The 22114-nt window shown below is 31.2% G+C and overlaps 1 protein-coding gene across 1 annotated transcript; it reads left to right on the top strand.

Moving 5' to 3' along the window:
* Positions 1-9024: 9024 nt before the first annotated feature.
* LOC115714302 (uncharacterized) lies at positions 9025-14327 on the top strand. Its single transcript, XM_030642949.2, has 3 exons — positions 9025-9471; positions 12625-12705; positions 13779-14327. The coding sequence occupies exons 1-3, from the start codon at positions 9313-9315 to the stop codon at positions 14190-14192; spliced, it is 654 nt and encodes a 217-aa protein (XP_030498809.1). The 5' UTR covers positions 9025-9312; the 3' UTR covers positions 14193-14327.
* Positions 14328-22114: the final 7787 nt, after the last annotated feature.

Raw genomic sequence — 22114 nt, forward strand, 5'->3', positions numbered from 1 at the left:
AAATATAATTTTTTAAATGAATCAAATATTATAATGGTATAAATTTTTATGTAATTAAAAAAATTATCATTTTTTTATTTATTCATTTATAACAAAATTTAATTTTTTGTTCATATATATTTATATTAAATATTGTTATAGTTTTTTTATTTATATATAAATATTAATTTAAGTATTAATAATTTAAACATTATGAATTTTTAACCTTTTTATTGAATGAGAGGTAGATATTTTAAAATATTATTTATTAATTTTTTGTTGCAATAATTCATTAAATTAATAAATTATGATTTCTTATCTTTTTTATTACTATTATTACTTATAATATTAATTGTCTGTATCAATTTTTTTAGTTAGACTAATATTATTATTTTGGGATATTGGCGGCTAAACCACCTGAACTTCACGGTTTGTAACACTTAACCATAAAAACTGAATTTTTGGCGGCTAAACTACCTAAACCCTGGTTCCGTTTTGCTTTGCACACTTCCGTCCAAAAATCACAGTTAAGTGCCACGATGGACAGTCCACGTGTACACACTTATACACATGGAAAATTTTGAGTGGTCCACATAATATTAATTTTAAAAAATAATTATAAATATTTAAAAAAATAAAAATCAGAAAAAAAAAATATTTTTTTTTACTTTTTTTTCTTTTTCTTTTTTTTTAAGTAATTTAAAAATTATAAAATTATAAAAAATAATTTAAAAATTATAAAAATAAATAAATTATTTTATTTTCTTATTTTTCTTTCTTTCTTTCTCTTTTTTTTTTCTTTTTCTTTTCCTGACTGGAACCATCAACACCCTCTTCTTCTTCATATCTTCTTCTTACTTTAATCTGCCATTATCACCATGAAATTCATCTCCCTCTCTCACGATCTCCCTCTCGCTCTACTGCCCTCTCTTAAATCTGAATATATATACATGTATGTAAGAGAGATAAAGAAAAGTTTATGAGTTTAGGTTTAGATCTGAACTCGCAATGCAAGAAGCGAGGTCGACGCATATGGTGCTTGGATGGAGGAAGATGCAGATGGTTCTTCGACTAGGATTCCCGTTGTCACTCTCTCTCGCTTTCTCTCGTCATCGTCGAAGATGGTGCTGGGATGGAGTCGTTTGGGCAAAGATTTGTTAAAGGTGTGGTGTGATGGTAGTGGTGGTGTGGTGGTTATGGTTTCAAGAGAGAAGATTATAGATCTAATTGGGATTTTAGAGTTAAGATTTTATTTAGACTTTGTGATATTGTTTATGATTTGTGTTTCAATTTGTGTGTTCTTGCCCTAATTTTTTTCTTTGATTTGTGCTTATAACCAACACTAAGCAGTAGCATCTTACAAAAAAAAAAAAAAAACTAAGCATTAGTCGTGGTAGTGATATGGTCTAATGTTGGTTATGGTCTAGTGTTGGTTATGGTGTGGGTTTAGAGAAGAAGAAGAAGGAAGAAGAAGTTGTGGGTTTAGAGAAGAAGAAGGAAGAAGAAGAAGGGCACTGGTTTTGTCGAGAGAAGAAAAAAAGCAAAATAAAAAGAAAAAAAAAAAGAAAATAGAAAAAGATTTTTTAATTTTTTTTAAATATTTATAATTATTTTTTAAAACTAATATTACGTGGAACACTAAAAATTTGCCACGTGTACAAGTGTGTACACGTGGATAGTCCACTGTGGCACTTAACTGTGATTTTTGGACGGAGGTGTGCACAGCAAAACGGAACTAGGGTTTATGTAGTTTAGCCGCCAAAAATTCGATTTTTGTGGTTAAGTGTTACAAACCGTAAAGTTCAGGTAGTTTAGCCGCCAATATCCCTATTATTTTAATTGATGAATATTTTTGTCTCTTCTCTTTCTTAGTGTCACATTGTTTAAACTCAATTAAGATGTATATACATAAACTAATTAAGATATACATTTAAAGTAATTGTGAAATAAAAAAATTACAAATATTATAAGTAAATGAAAAAATTACAAATATTATAAATAAATAGAAAAATATTAATTTTTGGATATTTATACAAAGTTGATCAATTGAATATATATTCATATATAAATATATAAAATTAATTGGGTAAGGTATTCAATTGCTCCTACAAAGAGAAACAATATTAATTATTTTTGGACAAATCGGTGTGAATGAAGAAATATTTTACTTGTAGTATTTTTTTAATGAAATATAATATATATTGTGTTTACTTGTAGTTAATGGGTAAATACCATTTTGGACCCTGTGTTTTGTAAAAGTTGCCGATTGGACCCTCTGTTTTGTTAAATGACAAAATGGACCCTGTACTTTCAAAAATGGTAAAAATAGGACCCTGAACTGATTTTTTGTCAAAATAAAATTTAATAATAATCTAATGTAAAAGTGTTATGACAAAACTGTTTACATTTTTTGTATCTGTTTGTATTTTCAAGTTGGTTATATTAAAAAAAAAGTTGTCAAAAATTAAGCTCAGGGTCCTATTTGTACCATTTTGGAAAATACAGGGTCCATTTTGTCATTTAACAAAACAGAGGGTCCAATTGGTAACTTTTGTAAAACATAGGGTCCAAAATGGTATTTACCCGTAGTTAATAAGTATACTACTTACATAGTTTGTAAACAATGTGAGACTCTTATAAAATATATATATACTACTTAGAAGACATACTATAAAATAGATAAAATATTAATAGATAAATAGTAAAAAAAAATGTTCATAAGATGATATCTCATTTGATTTGTATTTTTCTTTATATATTGAGAAAAAAAATTATGTTCAATTTCATTTAAAATTTTAGTTTGAATATTTTTTGGCTAATAAAAATATAGAATTATATATATAAAATCTTAAAATAAAATTAACTTAATAAATTGTATATTATTATATATTACATCAAATATAAAAAACTTAAATATAAATAATGAAATGTATATTAGATGAAAGATAAAAAATTATAAGACATTAAAAATAAAATAATAAGAACTCATAAGGTAAAAAATTAATCAACCACCCATAAACAAAAATAGTTTTGGATGAATTAGTATGTGTTAGAGTTAGTTAGAGTCAGTCGGTTTAGATGTATGTTAAAATTTCAGTTACAACTGTAATATTACTTTCTTTTGTCACGTGTTCTTATTTCTCAATGTAACAGTACTCAGTATAAATACAATCTCAGCTCATCTTTCTTATTGAGCGTCTCTTTCATTTCATTCTCTGTTCTCTTCAATTTCTTTCTCTACTTTCAACTCTCACATGGTATCATACCTATGGCTGATCCTAATGATCCTCGCACCAACGCTCCCCCTCGTCCACCACAAGCTCTGATCGATAATCAGGCTGCCGCTCTGCAATTTCAAGTTCCCAACACTCTGCTTCCATTAAACATCCGACTTGATCGCAATAATTACTCCTACTCGCGATCTTTAATCATCCCCTCTGTAAGGGCTCATGGTCTTGAAGGTGTTCTTCGTGGTACAACTCCTCGGCCAGAACCAATTCTTGCAGGTACGAACACGATAAACCCTCTCTTTGATCACTGGATTCGTTGTGATGCTCTTCTAATGAGTTGGCTCATGAATTCTCTTTCCGAGGCAATGCTTGGCCATGTCCTTCATTATGAATCTGCTGCGGATGTTTGGACCGTCTTTGAGAGTCTCTTTGCCACTCAATCAAAAGCTCGACAATTGCAACTTCGCCTTTCCATTCAGACCACCAAGAAAGGGTCCATGACTGTTGATGAATACATATTGAAGATGAAGAATCTTGCTGATTCTCTTGCAGCAGCTGGACACAAACTTTCAGATCAAGAACTGGCGATGTATATTCTTGGAGGAGTTGGTCCCGAGTACGAAACAGTCGTGGTTCTAATGACTGCTAGAGCTGATGCCCTTACTTTACAAGAGGTTCAATACATGTTGCAGAATCAAGAAATGAGGATCGAACAAACAACTATGCCCAATCTCTCACAGTATGACATAAAAAGAATAGTATTTATAACCTACATAGATAATGCCTATATAATTTATAAACAATGTAGGACATTTAGTTTCATGTATTTTTGTAGTTGTATTCTAAACAAAATAAAAAAAAATCACAAAATTTTAAAAATAGAATAAAAAAAAATTTAAGATGCCATCTAAACTTATTTTGTGCTTTCCTTTATATTATATATAGATAGATTAGAAGGGATGAATGTGGTGTTTGTGTTTTGGTAGTAAATGACTTTTTTTTTTCTTTTTGAATGAAAGGGATAAAACCTTAAAAGAAAATCAACTGGAAGAGAATACGGTAAATTAAATCCTAAAATAAAACCATTAAAATTAATTAATGAATTTCAATAATAGTATTATAGTTTATATTATACTATAGAAGTAGAATTAAAATTTAAATAAATTAGAAAATTAGGAGATGAGAGATTAGAAAATAATGACAATTAGGCTGCCACATCAACTCTTAAAAACACTCTTTTATATATATATTGATATTTATTATATTGATTCTATTGAAACATTATCATAATAAATATATGAAATCAATAATAACAATATAAATATTAATAATAATTAAATATTTATTAAACATGTATATACGTTAATAAAATATAAATAAAATTCGTAAATATATTTGTATATATATATTTAATTTGTATTAATAATTTTAGTAAATATATTATTTTAGTAATTGTATATCAAAATATAAATATTGACTTATCTATTTTTATATTTAACTTCATGCGTTTTTAAAAAAATTAATTGAAAATAATCAACATGTTAAAATCGTAAATATTTATATTTATTTCTATTATATAATGTGAATATGATGGTTATTTGTAAATTTTTATAAGATTGTATTTGCTCATTTTTTTATAATATAATTACTTTACTTGTATATAATTGAAAATTACCCAAACTTATATGGTTAGCTAGAGGAGATCTCTTCTTTTTTAGAGATTCTTTTCTTTTAGACTATGTGATATTATTTTTATTTTCAATGAATTTGTTCATTATTACAAACATATATATATATATATGGAGGAGGTTTTAATGGTTACATTTAATATGTAACCATCATAATTACATTGTTGAATAGTTGTAATTAATTTAGAAATTAAAAAAATAATAATAAATAACTTGTAACTTGATACTTTACTTTCTTATAAAAACTTTAATTATATTTAAAATTAAATTACTAATAATTATTAATTAATTTTATACAATTTGTTAATTAGTAAAAATCTTGTAGCAATTATTTTTTTTAACTTAAATAATTAAAATAATTGCAACAAAACTCCTTATATTATAAAGTTATTACACACAAAACCTTAATTAATAAAAAATAGTATGAATGACCTCTAATTAGGTAATTTTACACTAAATATTACTTTTTAATACTTTTAAGGGTGTGTTTGGAAGTAACTGTATAATTACTAGGTATGGTAATTACTAGGGTAGTAATTACACAGTTTAGTAATTACACTATATTTTAAAATACAAGGTGTGTTTGAATATGAGGTGGTAATTACATATGAATTCCTAATATCTTGTTTGACAAAATAGTTAGTGATTATATGGGAAAATAATATTTTTTAATAGCTAATGTTTAATATGGAATGTTTTTAGTAATTACACAGTGTAATTACATTCAATTCTCATGGGGGGCCATGAGAATTGGAGAGTGTAATTGGAACCCCTCAATTACTTCTAATTACACAGTTACAGTGTAATTACATGGTCAAACAAACATGCCAAATTGTGTAATTACCTCCAATTACACACAAATCCAATTACATTGTGGCTTTCCAAACGCACCCTAAGTGTCAAATTAGTGTGTTAGTCCAATGTTGGTTCAAGTTATTTAGTTTTTTTCTTTTAAAAATAAAAAATTAAGTTAAAAAAATGTAATAACAACTATAAAATTAATGATCGTTAACTATTTTCGCTCTTCATCAATCTAGAGATTGTAAAAAAAAAATTACCAAAGTAGATTACTAATTAATTGAAATTGTTGTTTGTTTTTCACAAATAAACATAACAATAGGAAAATAGCAATCAAATTATTAAAAACCAATGAGAAATCTAACTGTAGTTGGTTGAATAGAGAATTGGGTTTGTGGCATAGATGTAGGAGATTGTATCGAAGTGGAAAATTCACATATTAGGTTGGCACAAATTGAAACCCTAATTTTTTTTAAAAAAAAAAATTATAAAAGAGGAAGATGGGTCAAACAGTTGTTGCAAAATAATAATTAGATGTAATTTTTAAAAATTAATTAAGTATTCAAAAATTTATTTTAGAAAGGGTGGAAGTTTAAATTTTGTAAAAAACTAGAATTTTATTGTAAATATTATAGTTAAATGGTTTAAATGTTAAAAATATTATAATAGGGACTTAAATATAAAAATAAAATTATTTATAAATATTAATTGCTAAAAATGGTCTTATTAAATATTTAAATGAAAATTAATTATTTTAGGAAAATTGTTAATTATGATTAATTTAATTCTAAAAGAGTAATTTTTACCTATTGGTAACCTGCTATTACAGGTAAAAAAAAATGTATGGTTACCATAAAAATATAATTATTGAGTAGTCACCCATATAAATATATATATTAATTTATATTATTTTAATATCTTTTCAATGAATATTATTAATGAGTGGTAAAGATGTAATTGAAAAATATGGTATTTATTGTAGGCTAAAATTTAGCACATACTATTTTTTGTGCTAAATTTGATATAATGTTTAATTTAGGTTGAATTCGGCACACATTTTACTATTATTAAAGGTAAGTTTTAATAAAATATTATAAAAAAGTGACAATATATCACATCTATAACTCTCCATTAGAATAATCTAATAAATGGAAATATGTTAACGTATTAATCTTGAGATTTTTTTTATTGGTGCTTAAAATTTTCCTTTGTTATATTCTTATTAGTGTAATAACTATCGGGTCTTATATAAAAAATAGCTTTTAAGAATATTACTAACCAATTGTAAAACAAGACTTATAAAAAGTATTGAGTACTACTGTGTCCAATTATAATACTCTTTGTACACTAAAAATACAAATATAAAACTTTTTGTGGAGAGCCGTTGCAGGTACATTACCAACTTGTGTCCAACTAGTGATCAAGCATGTCGATATTTCAGTTACTTGCCCTGTTTGTACTCTACAACCTGAAATCATCAGCCATGCCCTCATCTCTTGCCCGTTTTCATTTGATTGCTGGTAGGGGTGTTCGCGGTGCGGGTGGTGCGGTTTTTAACCATTTTTTCAAACCAATCCGCACATGCGGTTTTTTCAATTTTTCAAACCGCACCCGCACCGCGATACTAAAAAACCGCAAAAATTGCACTGTAAAAAATGATGCGGTGCGGTGCGGTTTCTCGGTTTGAACTATCACAATTTTTTTAAAAAAAAATCATCATAAAATAATTAAACTATCATTAATATAATTATTCCAAAACACTTAAGAAAGTACAACAAACTTGAGACTAATAAAAGTTATAACAACAACAATAAGTCAATAATCTTTTTAAAATTTCAACAACACACCTAAATCAAAATAACAAACTTGAAACTAATTAAATTCCAACAACAATATAAATGTACAACTAACATACTTTTAGCAATAGATTAAAAATAAAACAAACACAAACTTCCAACTCCAAATTTCAATACACATATATGGGCTTGGGTTTGTTGCTAAGAAGAGAGGGTTTGTGAAGAGTTATGAATTTTGTCCTAAGATTTATAGGCTTGGGTTGGGCTCATATGTATGGGCTTAATTAAATAAATATAAAAATTGAAATTTTAAAACATGCGGTGCAGTGCGGTTTGAATCGCGGTTTAATAATTCAAAACCGCACCGCGCGGTTTGGGAAAAATTCAAACCGCAACCGCACCGCGAAGAATTGTAAATCACATTTTTTTTGCGGTGCGGTGTGGTGCGGGCGGTTTGAGCGGTTTGATGTACGCCCCTAATTGCTGGAGCCAATGTGCAACTCCAATAGTTTTTGATCCTGGCGGTTCTCTCGGCAATTGGTTGGAGACCATCTTTAAGCAAGCTGAAGCTGATATGATTTGTCTTATTGCCCTGTATAGCTGGGCAATCTGGAAGGCTAGGAAAAAGGTTGTTTGGAAAAAGAAACACTCCTTTGTTAATGACGTGCTTACTTCTGCACAAGTAGCTCTTGATCACTAGAATAAAGCTCAGGATAAAATTTCGTTGTCATCAATCTGTCTGAAAAGCATCAGTGATGGCGCTGAGTCATGGACTAGACCCGTAGAAAACACAAGTAAGATTAATGTAGATGCAACACTCTTTGATAGCGACAACAAGTATGGTTTCGAAATTGTTGCCCGAAACCATCTTGGTCACCTTGTTGCAGCACGGGCCGGTTGCCATAGCGGAAGATATGCAGCTGAAGTCATTGAAGCCATGGGGAATAAAGAAGCTCTCGGTTGGGTAAAGACCAATAATTGACAACATGTTCAAATTGAGACGGACAGTCTTGTTTTAGTACAATCTATTCGAAGCAACCAAGCAATGAGGTCTACTTTCGGCCTTTTAATCAAAGACTACCAACTTTTGTTATCTACCCTCCCAAATGTTAATTTATTTTTCATTAGACGATCAGCAAACCGAGTAGCACATTATGTTGCTAGACATTCTTAGTATCAATCTTATCGTAATAAATTTGATATTTCTATTTTTGGTGAACTCTTACATCTTTTGTATTCAAAATATTAAATTATTCAATGAAATTAATATTTTATCAAAAAAAAATACAAATATAAAAATATGACCAAATATAATTTGATAGTATATTTGGGACCAAATCCATTGGAGATGATGTTATTGCCAAAAAAAACACACTTACATTTTACACAAACTAATTATTGCAGGTGTTTGATTAAAAGAGAAAAGAAGAAGAAAAAAATAATCCCACGTGTCTTTATAATCCCACGTGTAAGACACGTGGCAGAATGGCCGGAGTGATGAATGTCGTTGGCTGTCTACGGTTCCAGCAGGGCAAAGGGAGGCACCAACTTTCGTGACCTCTCTACAAAATAAAAACCTCATCTCATCGTCTTCTGTCTTCTTTCTTTTCTAACCCATTCATTCATTTTCACGGACCTTAAAAAGTAAGGGAAAACCCCTTCTCCTCCACCTCCACCTCCACCCCCAAATAATAATATTATTAATAATAAACTTATTATTCATTTACAACACACACACGCTCACGCACACATTAAATTTAAAAACACTCGAATAATTTTATCCCTCTCTTCTCTGGGGTTTCTGTTTGGATTCTTGTAAAAATGGCGAAGAAAAGAAAGTCAGACGCTACGCGCCTCGACGAGGTCGATCGAACCATGTACACCACCTTTTGCAGCGCCGCCAACTCTCTCTCCCAACTCTACACCCAGGCTATGAACCATCAGCGCCTCTCCTTTCAAGCCGGCGAACGTCAGGGCCTGGTTCGTCTTTTTTTTTTTTTTTTTCCTTTTGATCTGATGTTGATGCTGTCAAGATATATGTCTCTACTGATTGAATAACGTTTTTTAAACTTCAATTTGTTCGATTAGGCCTTAGATTTTTTTTTTCTTTTTCTTTTTTGGGTTACGATTCTTGTTTGTTCTAGGTGTCTTTGAAGTGAAGTATCTTCTTTTGGGTCATTGCTCTTTTGTTGTATATCTATAGGTATATTTATTATGTAATGTATGGTTCTTTTGAAGATTATTCCATTTCGTTGTTTGTAAATTGTTTCTTTCTGCCTTGGGATTTTCGGTCTCGAGTTGGAGCCATGACTCATATTTTAACTTAAAGATTTTCTTAATCTTTTATGCTTTCTCTTTCTAAAGGTTTATGGCTTTAACTAAAATCTTATGCCGGAGGCCATGTGACAAAATATGTTGTTCCGGTCATTCTTTCTTCTATGAAATACAGTTTAAACCCTGTCGATTAGGGTAATGAGATACAGTATTTTTGTCTTTACATTACCAGTGCAAGGTATTTTCTAATTTAGTTTATGGCAATATACCAATCTTATCCAATCTTCATTGATAAGAATCAAAATGCAAGGAAGAATATCTTCCAACCAAGTAAATTCTTCGTCTGTCGAAAGTACATAATCCAGAAGTAGCAAAGTAACATTTTCAGGCACATTTACTGAACATTTGTATGGATAATGTACGAGGTATTTACTCATAGAAGGGGGAAGTAGCAAAAATTTCTGAAATTTTAGGTGTTATGTCGAACATGAACTGAGCTACTTCTGACTCTTCTGCTTGCCCTACAGTACATCACTCACTAAATTTTAGGTGTGAAAGATTAGATTGATTATATCAATCATGCAGTTGTGGAAACCTTGAATATGAGTTATGATTTCTTGCTTAACGAAATTGTTAGGACCAGAGTTGAACAATTTAGGATCTTCTTGGTTTTGGATAATCTACCAGATTTTTTCCTCCTAGAACAGACAGATACCATGTAGTTGTGGAAACCTTGAATATGAGTATTGATTTCTTGCTTAACTAAATTGTTAGGATCATAGTTGAACAATTTAGGATATTCTTGGTTTTGGATAATCTACCAGATTTTTTCATCTTAGAACAGACAGATGTTTTTCTAAATGTTATTTTTAAGCCTTTGGGATGTTATGGAGTGGCTAGGACTGTCTTGCTTTTTAGGCTCGAGAAAAAGAAGAATCGGGAAAGTGTACTTATTGGGGGGAGCAGGGCTGGTTTTTATGAGGTTGAATGGAAGGCTCACCTTGATCCGTCCACTTTGTTTTGGCTTCGAAGCCTGTTTATTTTGTTCTTGTTAAGTCCTAGGAGTGCTATCATAGCTGGAAAATTTTATATGCCAGACAACCCCACGGGAAAGAGAAAGATGGTGACTCTAAGGCTCGCTTGGTGTTTGGGAAGTTGCTGTGTATTCAAAATCCAATAGTGGCTTGGTTATCTGAAGTATAAAAGTATGGCTTTGAACTTTTGATGTCAAAATGGATTTGCTGTTATATTTTGGGGTGAATTTTATCTAGTACTAGGATTGTCCCATAAGAATGAGTGAGGTGTGAACAGGATTGTTAGAGAGGTTGTTCAAGCTGCCCCTATAAGTTCCTGAATTCTTCCTTAAGTTTATTTCCATTTTTAAGCTGGAGGTGAGGATCTAACTTCAGCTAAGTATCTCCACCCCACCTTTGCCACTTTGAGTTTGATTTTGGAAAAATCATCACAGGGTTGATTCTTGATTTAATATCGCCCTAGGCTCTACTTTTTGCTTGGTCCTTAATGTTTAATTTTTTATGATTCTCTTTCCAAATCATCTTTACCTTATTAATTTCAATTGTTATTCTTATTGATAAGGAAGACTTACAATGTTAGTATTTTTATGATGGCTTGGATTTGAGAGAAGTAGGGATGACTAAAGGGTCTAGTTCAATTATTCAGTGGGCATCTTTTCTTGCAAAACTTATTTTGTTGTCACTGGTTAATAATTGGATTCTTTGAATTTCAAGTCTCTTTTAAGGTGTTTGGAAGTCCTTTTCTTCTGATCGCATAAAAATTATGCTTGGTTTTATCCATTTCCAGTCCTCTTATCTATGAAGAAGTTTTCTCTTTCAATGGTGAAAGCAAATGTAGGGTGTTATGGGATCTTTAGTTTTGGCCGTGATCTGGGGCTGTTTAATTGAAGACAACTACCTGTATTTTGAATACAAGGTCATCATTAAAGATTTACATTGAAGTGGGTGTATCTTTCAGTTTCATCTGACAAAGGGTTTAGAAATTGTCTTTTCTTCACTATTTATTGTAATGGAACAATGTGGTCCATTACATGTGATGATGTTGTTAGGTGGGTGGAATCTGGTTTAGATGGGTGGTCTCTTGTCCTAAACCTTGTCCCCTGTTTCTGCTTTCTTCATTAATACATTTAGGTGCTCCTTATTTGAAGGAGAATAAAAAACAAGAAGAGGTAAGTTGGGAAGCATAGCAGTTATGCACTGACTTATGGCAACATCTTTTCAGGATCAGGGTTGGAATTACATTTTGGTGTAGTTGTACAGTTTAGTAGATTATTTGGCTGTATTTGATTTTTGTTTTCTTATTTTCTCCTTTAGCTTTACGATTATTTGATTGTCAGTCTTCAAATGTGGAGGCCACACTTTGGTTTTGTTCTTCATGGGAACTTGGGTTGAAGTTGAAATATATAAAGAGGATATATAAATTGTAAGAGAGTTTTCACTTACCCTGGGAAAGGATAAATTCTTGGATGGCTTCATGGTTATCCAATGTAAAAAAAGAAACTAGAATTTTAATGTTTTTCAATTTGCTTTGGGATTGTGAATCATTTTATGTATTTATCAAGCACTCCTAGTCCTGGCTCTGGGATTTTTTTTAATCAATTTAGTGCAAGTTTAGTCTTTTGCAATTTTTTTTTTCAAAAAAAAAAAAAAAAACTGGAACTTGATAGTACCTCACTCTGACAGATGCCTTTGCTGGGGTATATTTTCGTAGAAATTTCCCACATAAAATTCTACATCACTCGAATTGTTTTATTGTCCTTGATATACACAACATTATGCATGTATCAAAATTACTCACTCACTAATCTCATCTTTTCCTTCACAGGAGAAAATTTACCAATGGATTGTAAGGCAGCAAGAGGAAGGGTCAAGAGTGACAACACCAGATATAGTTGCCTACTTACAGGTATTTATATAAATAGAGTACTTATATACATTTAAGATGTCCTCTATCAAACCTTAATAAAATGCTATAAACATTCAGCCAGTCAGGGAAAGGAAGGGAAAAAAAGAAGTGCAATGTCATTGGAATATTCTTTATCTCACTGCACCTTGCATTTATGTACTTAGCCACAGAACTTCCTAGTTTCATGGGATTCAAAATGAAATTGAACATAGAATGTGGCATATGTGAATTTTAATGAATTTGTTGTCCTTGGGATACAAGAACTCTCAATTTTCTGGTTACGTCAAAGCAATTGTGGTAAACTTGGTTGGTTTATTTGACACTTCGATGGTATCTTTGAAGTTCTACTTTTATGGATAAAGAAAAGTAGCTGTATTTTGTAACATGGCTAAAGAGAAATAATATGATCTTTCAACTTTGGGATAGAGTGAAATATTGGGCGGCTTTTTTGATCTTTAAAACTCTGCCATCTTTTTCAAATCTAACCAAATGTAGTTCCCTGTCTTTGTAATATAAGATGATCCCTTGTCAAAACACAACTAAGCTCGATAATAAGTTTGAAAACTTTTCCTCTTTGTGTGAGCCCTACTATTTTTGGGGGAATAAAATTTAAGCATTGCAGGCATACCATGAGCTCAATCCTTCAACATAGAAGTGTCTTGTGCTCTTTTCTTTGCCTTGGGTTTTTGGTGGAGAATTAGCAAATTAACCTGCCATTAACTTTGCAATTTCTGCTCTTCTATGCTCATGCAAACATCTCCTCCCCTTAAAAGCATTGCCAATAGTTATCTAATCTTGAAGTTGAAGATGATTGAACCTCTTGTTTTATTATGAAATTTTGTGCGTTGCCTGAAAGATGTTTGCAGTTTATCTTCAGGGTCATTAATGTGTTGTGTTCTTGTGCAGAGAACAAAATTTTTGCTATTTGTACTTGGATTTTTTTAAAATCTTTTAGGAGAAAAGCTGGTTGCGTGTTTCATTGTTTCTATTATAATATCTTACTATTAAAGGTTAGACTCTGTATGCTTTGCTTGGTAAATGACATTGCCATTATTTTCCTTGTAAATTTGTAGAATGAGCTGGATTATGGAGCCGAGGAACCTCCAATGTCTCCCAGAATGCTACTTCAGCAACAGCACTTACAAAATGCAATGCACTCGACCAATCTAGGGCCAACCGCTCCAGCTGCTCCCACTCCTGTTGGACCAGGAGTACGCTGGGGGAATCCTGATCAGCAAGCTAAAAACTCGGTTTTCTCTAATGCTCTGTCTAGCCCGGTTCGCCAAAGCCTTCAACCGTATCACCTTGCTGCGCAGGGAAGTTACCATTCAACTAATCCAACTAATGTCCTGACATGTGGAAATGGACCTCGTAGTAACAATGAGGGGAACCATCATCATCACCAAAACAGGGACACCAACTCTCCCATGTCGAATGATTCCTTGGATATGCATGCAGATAGTCCGGATTCTGGGTTTCCTCGCTGAGTTTGGTTCTATGATTGAAATAAATAGAAGAAAAGAAAGTATATGATAAAGAAAATGTGTTTGTTTTGTGATGGAAAATTATGTTTGTAGTGCTGAACTTGAATTCATAGAAAATTTGAACAATTTCATTCGCTATTTGTTTTTGTTTTTTGTTGCATGTAAAATGGGTTCTATTATATTGCATTTTTAGATTGTTCTTGCGATTTGCAAGTTCAATAAAACTCAAATATAGGAGGAAGAAACTAGAAGCACCAATACGAAAATCAACACATAAAGAAGAAGAATCATCAACAAAGTGATAAACAGATTATTCATTTTTGTCATCTGCTTAAGTAGCAGCATCAACATGGTGGAATAAGTTAATCGAATATGAAGATAAAATGCAACAGCAAATATATGCAAATCACCCCATAATAATTATGAAATCAACTCCCAAATATATTATAAGTTACTTTCAAATCTTATTTAATAAAATCAAAAATAAAATTTGATTACAAATTTATGACATTAACAAAGTTCATATTAATAGCATTGGACAAAAATTATAATTTTACTAACATAAAATGTATACCACTGAAAAATAGGAGTGTGCAGAAAGTTATCTAATCCAATTATAACTGACCGATCCAATAGAATCGGACATCCAATCATAATTGGATCGAATCAGATGTAAATTTTGAAAATCCAATCGGATCAGATCAGTAGTTAGATCGGATATCTGATCCAACGGATAACCAACCAAACCGATCATGTTATCATCCAATAGTCATCTAATTATATTTATATATTTTTAAAATGTATTTATAATTTTATATATCTAATATATTTTATTTAAAAATATATATTAATTGATTTAATATACATTTAACACATTAGATTAAAGAAAAAAAAATCTTAGATTTAAAGTATTAATTTTTATTTTCCTAAACGCTAATAAAATTATCAATACGTATTGAATAAAATTTATTTTTTAACAGTTTTATTATAAGATCATGAGAATTAGGTTAGACTAAACTAATGTTTATTATATATGTTAGATTATTAAGTTTTAAATAATATTTTTTTTTTAATATTTATATTTTTTTTAATGAAATTAACTTAAATGGTAGCTAAAATGGATTGGATGGATCCAATCCAATCTAATAAAAAATTAGTCAATGCATCCAATGGTTAGAACCGATCCAATCTAATACATTCACTGGATCAGATCAGATCAGATGACTCAATTCAATTGGATTGGATCGGATGACAAAATTCAATATTCAATAAATAATTGGATTTGATTGGTTGGGTACAAATCCATTGGAAGTAATCTAATGAACACAACTACTCAAAAAGATATTAAATTTACTAGAGCACTCCTAATATATGAGTTAAAATAGCTCAATCTTAAATTTTAGCTATTTTATATATTTTTTAGCTCAATGAATAGTGCTTAACTAAATATAGAAATAACTATTCATTGAATTAAACATATTTTAATATTATTTTCTTAATATTTTAATATAATGTAAAAGTTTGATATATAAAATAGATAAAATAGAATTTTAATAATGTATTCAAAAAAAATAAATATTGGAGTGCTACAAACTCAAAACTGAAATTATTTATACTAATTTAGAGAATAAAATAAAGAGTTTCTTTTTTCTACATTTTAAAATAGGTTTTTTTTTGCAATTTTATAAAATTTCACATAGCAACCCACATAATTAATGAAACAACTTAAATTATAACTAAAATTTACATAATAATCTACATAAAAATTACTAAAACAATAGGGAAATTTGATTTTCTATACTTAGAAAATCAAAAAAATTTTCCCTAAACCAAAAATTTAAAACCTAAAAAAACTATTCCTTTTTTTTCAAAACCCCAAAAATACCCCCCTCACAATATTCTCTCTCTCTCTCTCTCTCTGCATCATCTCTCTCTCCCTCTATCTCACCCCAACCGCCCACCCTCACCCGAACCACCCTCACCCACCCACGTCAACCCCAACGCCGATCACCACCCTCACCCCCGTCGACCACGACCCCAACCCCTCCGACCCCAACCCCTCCGACCCCAACCCCAACCCGAAAGAGCAACCCCAGTCCGACCCCAACCCGTCCGACCGTCTCTGAAACTTTTTTTTTTCCTGCGATTTGAGAGAGGGAAGAAGACAGAGGTCCGATGGTCGGACCTTGGGGTCGGACCCATCGGACCCCAAGGTCCGACCGTCTTTTAAATTTTTTTTTTCCTGCGATTTGAGAGAGAGAGGGGAAGAGAGAGGTTCGATGGTCGGACCTTGGGGTCCGATGGGTCCGATTGGTCGGACCCATCGGACCCCACGGTCCGACCGTCTTTTAAATTTTTTTTTTCCCCGCGATTTGAGAGAGAGAGGGAAGAGAGAGGTCCGATGGTCGGACCATGGGGTCCGATGGGTCCGATTGGTCGGACCCCATGGTCCGACCATCGGACCTGGGGTGTGGGATTCTTGGGACCGGCCGAGATAGAGAGAGAAAGAGAGATGTTGTGAGAGTTTGGGGGTATTTTTGGGGTTTTGAAAAAAAAAGGTATAGTTTTTTTAGGGTTTAAATTATTGGTTTAGAAATCAAATTTTTTGATTTTCTAAGTATAGAAAATCAAATTTCCCAAACAATAATATATGAAGTAATTTTGTTAAAATAAATAGAAAAACAGTTTTATAGTTTTTAATTTATAATTAGGTTACGTAACTATGCTTTGCGCGGTTGTTATAATAATTGATTTAAAATAAAATAGTTTAATTATGACACAATTGTTATAATAATTGATTTAAAAGAATAGTTTAATTGTGATTATTTAAATTTAAAGTATTTTATATTGTTAGTATAAAAAAAAAGTATGCTTTATATAGTTGCTATTAATTTTATTAATAAATGCTATGATAAAAATAATATTATGATTTGTTGTTTAATAATTATTTTTTTTATTTTAAATAAATAATTATTTTTAGTAATTATATATTTCTTTGAATATACATAAAATATATATGAGAAATCACTAATATAAGATAAGTTTGTACTTCATGATTTTATACATAACATATAATTTAAATAATATTTTGAAATACTTCTTTGTAAATAATATTTTTTTTATGAAGGTTCTATCTTCCATCTCATCATCATCCTTTAATATAATCAATTCTTTTCTTGTAGTGATTCGAGAGACAACAACATATAATTGACTATGGGAAAATACTTACTTAGAAAAATATAACCCAGCATGTTGAAGAGATTGTCCTTGACTTTTATTTATTATCATAGCAAAATATGGTGCTAAAAGAAGTTGTCGTTTATTAAGCTTGAATAGTCATTTCGATTCGTTGGGAGACATGATAATTTTTTGGAATTGTGACATTTTCATCGATATTTGTTTCAGAAATAATATCAACTCTAATGAACCATTTTTCAAGATGTGTAACAATCAATCTTGCGTCATTACATAAATTTTCTGTTTGATTTATATTTCTAAGGAGCATTACTGGAACACCTTCCTTAAGTAGAATGTCGTGATTTGGTATGCCATTAAATTTCAAACTATGTAAAAATTTAGGTGGATACAAAAGATCATCGTCACTTGTCTTTACACTTGCTTTGTTTACAGTGTCTGAGCTATAATATATTCCCCCTTCACCTAGTATAATATTCATAATCATCTCATTCAATTCATGGACCATTTAATTTTTTGGTGTTAATATTACTCTTTCTTTCAAATATGCAGGATCGTTGTAGTTTTGTAAAAGTGTGTTGGGTTTTCTGCCCTAAATAAAACTCATTTCAATATAATCAGATTTACTAGTTAATAAAGATCAGAAATAACATTTTATGTTGCATGGTTCACATGATTTATTTCATGATTATATATATAATATATAAATTCTATTTAAGTCCAGAACATATGAATTTGTTAATGATTATAGTGTTGTCAGCACAGTAGAATATAATCTTGATTATATGTTCGAAAGTTTATTCCCTGATTTGTCAATTCACTGGATTTAGACTGGCATGATAATCAGCAATAGGTATTCTTACACCTTGGATAAGTGGTATGTCCTTTCCAGGACATTGGAAAATTTTACCAGTATCGGATGTATGGAGTATACATCGGAAGGGACCGATATTGAACTTTGATTAGATATGTTAAAATTTACTGTAATATCTATTCAATTCACTATCACTTGTTGATCCTAGATCAAATGATCTTAATCCTGATATGATTAGGTTCGATCTTAAGAGTATTATACATGTTCTTTGATTTGTTAGTTAAGCCTACTTTTGGGAACATGATAGTATAATTGAGTGGGAGCGGTAACATAAATATGGAATCTATAACTTCTATAGGAATTTAGAAGTGAAACGATGATATCCTTCGAGCTTGGCTAAATAGAGATAAATGGTTGAGATCTCATTTCACTTCGCTGAAATATCATTTATACGGAGCTAAGTGTTTTAAGGATAAAATACATTGAAGGGTGTAACGGTAATTTAGTCCCTATATTATGTAGATCATCTATTAGAGGATCATTGATCAAATTAGGATTATAACAATGGATAATTAATAGCGTATCTATATCGTTGAACATATAGAGCGTTCTATATGACTGAGAGTGCAATTTCAAGTTCTAAGAGTGGGTTCAATAAGGAATTAATAAGTTAGGGAATTTACTTGATAAATTCGGTTCGGCTTATTGGAAGCTCGGTTATATAGGCCCATGGTCCCCACACTGTTGAGACCATACTGCTTGTAAGACTCAGTTAATTGATTTTGATTAATCAATTATAATTCTAAAGTTAGACTATGTCTAGTTTATGAATTTTTACTAAGCAAGGGCAAAATTGTAAGAAAAGAGATTCTAGGTTTTATTTGTTAATTAAGAGACTTTATATGTCTAATTAATAAATATATTAAATGACAATATTATTTAATAATTAATTTTTAGTTATTAAATAATTAGAATTGGCATTTAAGTGGTTAAATTGGAAAATTGGCGTTTTTGAGAAAATAGGATGGAAAATGACAAAATGGCAAAATTGCAAAGAGGGCCCAATCCACACTTAGTGTATTTTACCATTTATTTTTTCATTATTTTAATGCCAAATAATTCTAACCTAAACCTAGGTGGTTACCTATAAATAGGTAGTGATGGCTTCAGGAAAAGACGATGCATCTCATTCCTTCAGAGAAAATTTCTAGCTGCCACTTTTGCTCTTCTTTTCTTCTTCTAAATTTTTAGCCTTGAGTGAATGAGTGAGTACCCAGGACATGATTTGATAGAGTTAGAGTACAATATCTCAAGGAGAGTTGGACACTCACATCCTAAGATGTGATATAACGACTTCAAGCAGGCGAGGATTCTAGAGGAATTAGGGACAAGTTGAAAGGGTGCAATCCCGAGGTAATTGTAGAAATCTTTAAAATAGTCCCTAAGGGGGAGTACAGCCCCTGCTCTAATGTGTTCAACACTCCAAGCTCCTATTCTTGAAGGTTCACTGGTATTGTAACCCTTGTCCTTCAAAACACGTTCTGGGGGAAAAACAACTAAATTCGCGAGGCGCGACTGAGCGAATATGATATCCTTTTTCATTCCTAATATCGCAAGACCTTAAAACATCCCCTACATAGGGGGAAATTGATCTAGCCATAGACTCGATCAATTCTGTCTCGAATGTAACAGTGGGATTCTGGGACATTATAGATTTGTGAGCTTTAGAAGCCATAATGTCGAATTCCAAATAACCTGGTGGAAAAGCAACAATGACTTATGGTAAAAATAATAGCTTTACTAAGGAAATATTTGCTAAGATAGGCGTCTCAGACCAAGCTGCTTCTCCTAGACAACGACATCTACCCTCTATGACTTCATTTAAGAATCGCCTATAGTAGGTGGTTACCTCTTCCTTGTTGGTCCTAATGATGTGTTTTCTAATTTTTTTCATCATTAATTTTGAATATGGATTGGGGTTTATGAATTTGAGGTTTAAAAACTACAGCCTGAAATTGAGAATAATCTGATTTTAAAGGGTCTGAGTGTGTAAGTTCTAGATTGGAATGGGAACATGGTATTGTCACAAAGTATAATGCCCCAAAAATGATTAGAAAAACAGAGCACAGTTAAAACTCAAGACCTGCGAATCACATAACCTTAAAATTTCTAGCCCTAGATTACTTAAAAATTCATATAAAACCCTCTCCAACAATAAATGGTGCAAAATAAAAAGGAACATACATAAAGGAAGCAAAACATAAAGAAATAAGAAGAATTGTGAAAGAGAAGCCACTTACTAGTTTGGAGCAAGAAATTGGGTTCCGAAGAATTCTTTGTTGAAGATCCTTGGTGCAGAGAACCTGGACGTCCTTGATTCTGGGTTTGAGAAGTGAAATCACTTGATACACGAAGAAAAAAAGTAAGGGATAATGATGGCAATGAGTTTTAGGAAGCAAAGTGGGTTGAGGATTTTTTCGAGTTCTAGGTGTTGGAAATTATTTTACCAGGATCTTAGATCTACTCACAAGTATGTTTATTAACATCCTAAATATGAACTTTCTAAAACGATAAATTAAACACATATAAAGTTTAAGAAACCTTACATTGGGTGCAGCGGAATAATATGACTCCTTCCGTTCAGATATTTAGCCCTTGATTCCTTTCTGTAGCAGAGCATTATCAATATCTGAACCTGGATCTCTTTCTCTGAATCTTTGATGCTGAAACTCCTTTGCTGATGATCTTTCTTCACGATCTTCCTCACTATGATTGAGGTATCACTTGATGTGTGTGGGCACTACTCAAATCACTAAGGATTTCGAAATATTGAAGAAGAAGAGAGAGAGTGGTCAGCTAAAGATAGGGAGAGAGAAGACTCAGTTTTTCTGAATAGAAAAAGTCAGAAGAAAAGTGTTATTTTTCTGAAGCCTTCACTATCTATTTATAGCATTCCACTAGGGTTAGATTTGAATTATATGGCATTAAAATAATGAAAAAATCAATTTAAAATGCTACAATAGGTGGCCGGCCATGCCTTTAATGGATTGGGCCTTGGGCTTTGCAATTTTGCAATTTTAACACCTTTTGTATCTGATTTTCTCAAAAATGCCAATTTCTTAATTCAAACATTTAAATGCCAATTCTAACCATTTAATAACTATAAATAATTATTAAATAATATTGTCATTTATCATATTTATTAATTGAACCATACAAAGTATCATAATTAACAAATATGCCCCTATAAACTCTTTCTTTACAATTTCGCCCTTACTTAGTGAAAAATTCACAAATAGACATAGTCTAATTTGAGAATTATAATTGATTAATCAAAACCAATTACATGAGTCTTACAAGCAATATTATCTCAACTAGTGGGGGGACCATGGGTCTATATAACCGAGCTTCCAATAAGTAGATCAAGAATTTAGCACTAAAATTCACTAACTTATTAATTCTTCGTTGAATCCACGCATAGAACTCAGAATTGCACTCTCAGTATATAGAATGCTCTATATGTTCCACCATATAGGCACATCATTAGTTATCCATTGTTATAATCCTAATGTGATCAATGATCCTCTATATGAATGATCTACACTGTAAAGGGATTAAATTACCGTTACACCCTACAATGTATTTATTCCTTAAAACACTTGACCCCGTATAAATGATATTTCAGCTTATGTGAAATGAGTACTCCACCATTTATGTTCGTTTGGTCAAGCTCGAATGAGATCATCCTTTGCTTACTATTCGCCAGATAGAAGCTATAGATTCCATGTTTATGATAGCGCTCCCACTCAATTGCACTACCGTGTTCCCAAAAAGTACGTATCACCCTGACCAAAAGGTAGGCTTAACTAACAATTCAAGGAACACGAATAGCCTTTCAAGATTGAGCCTAATCATA

Source organism: Cannabis sativa, chromosome 4 (genome assembly GCF_029168945.1).
Source record: "Cannabis sativa cultivar Pink pepper isolate KNU-18-1 chromosome 4, ASM2916894v1, whole genome shotgun sequence".
NCBI lineage: Eukaryota > Viridiplantae > Streptophyta > Magnoliopsida > Rosales > Cannabaceae > Cannabis > Cannabis sativa.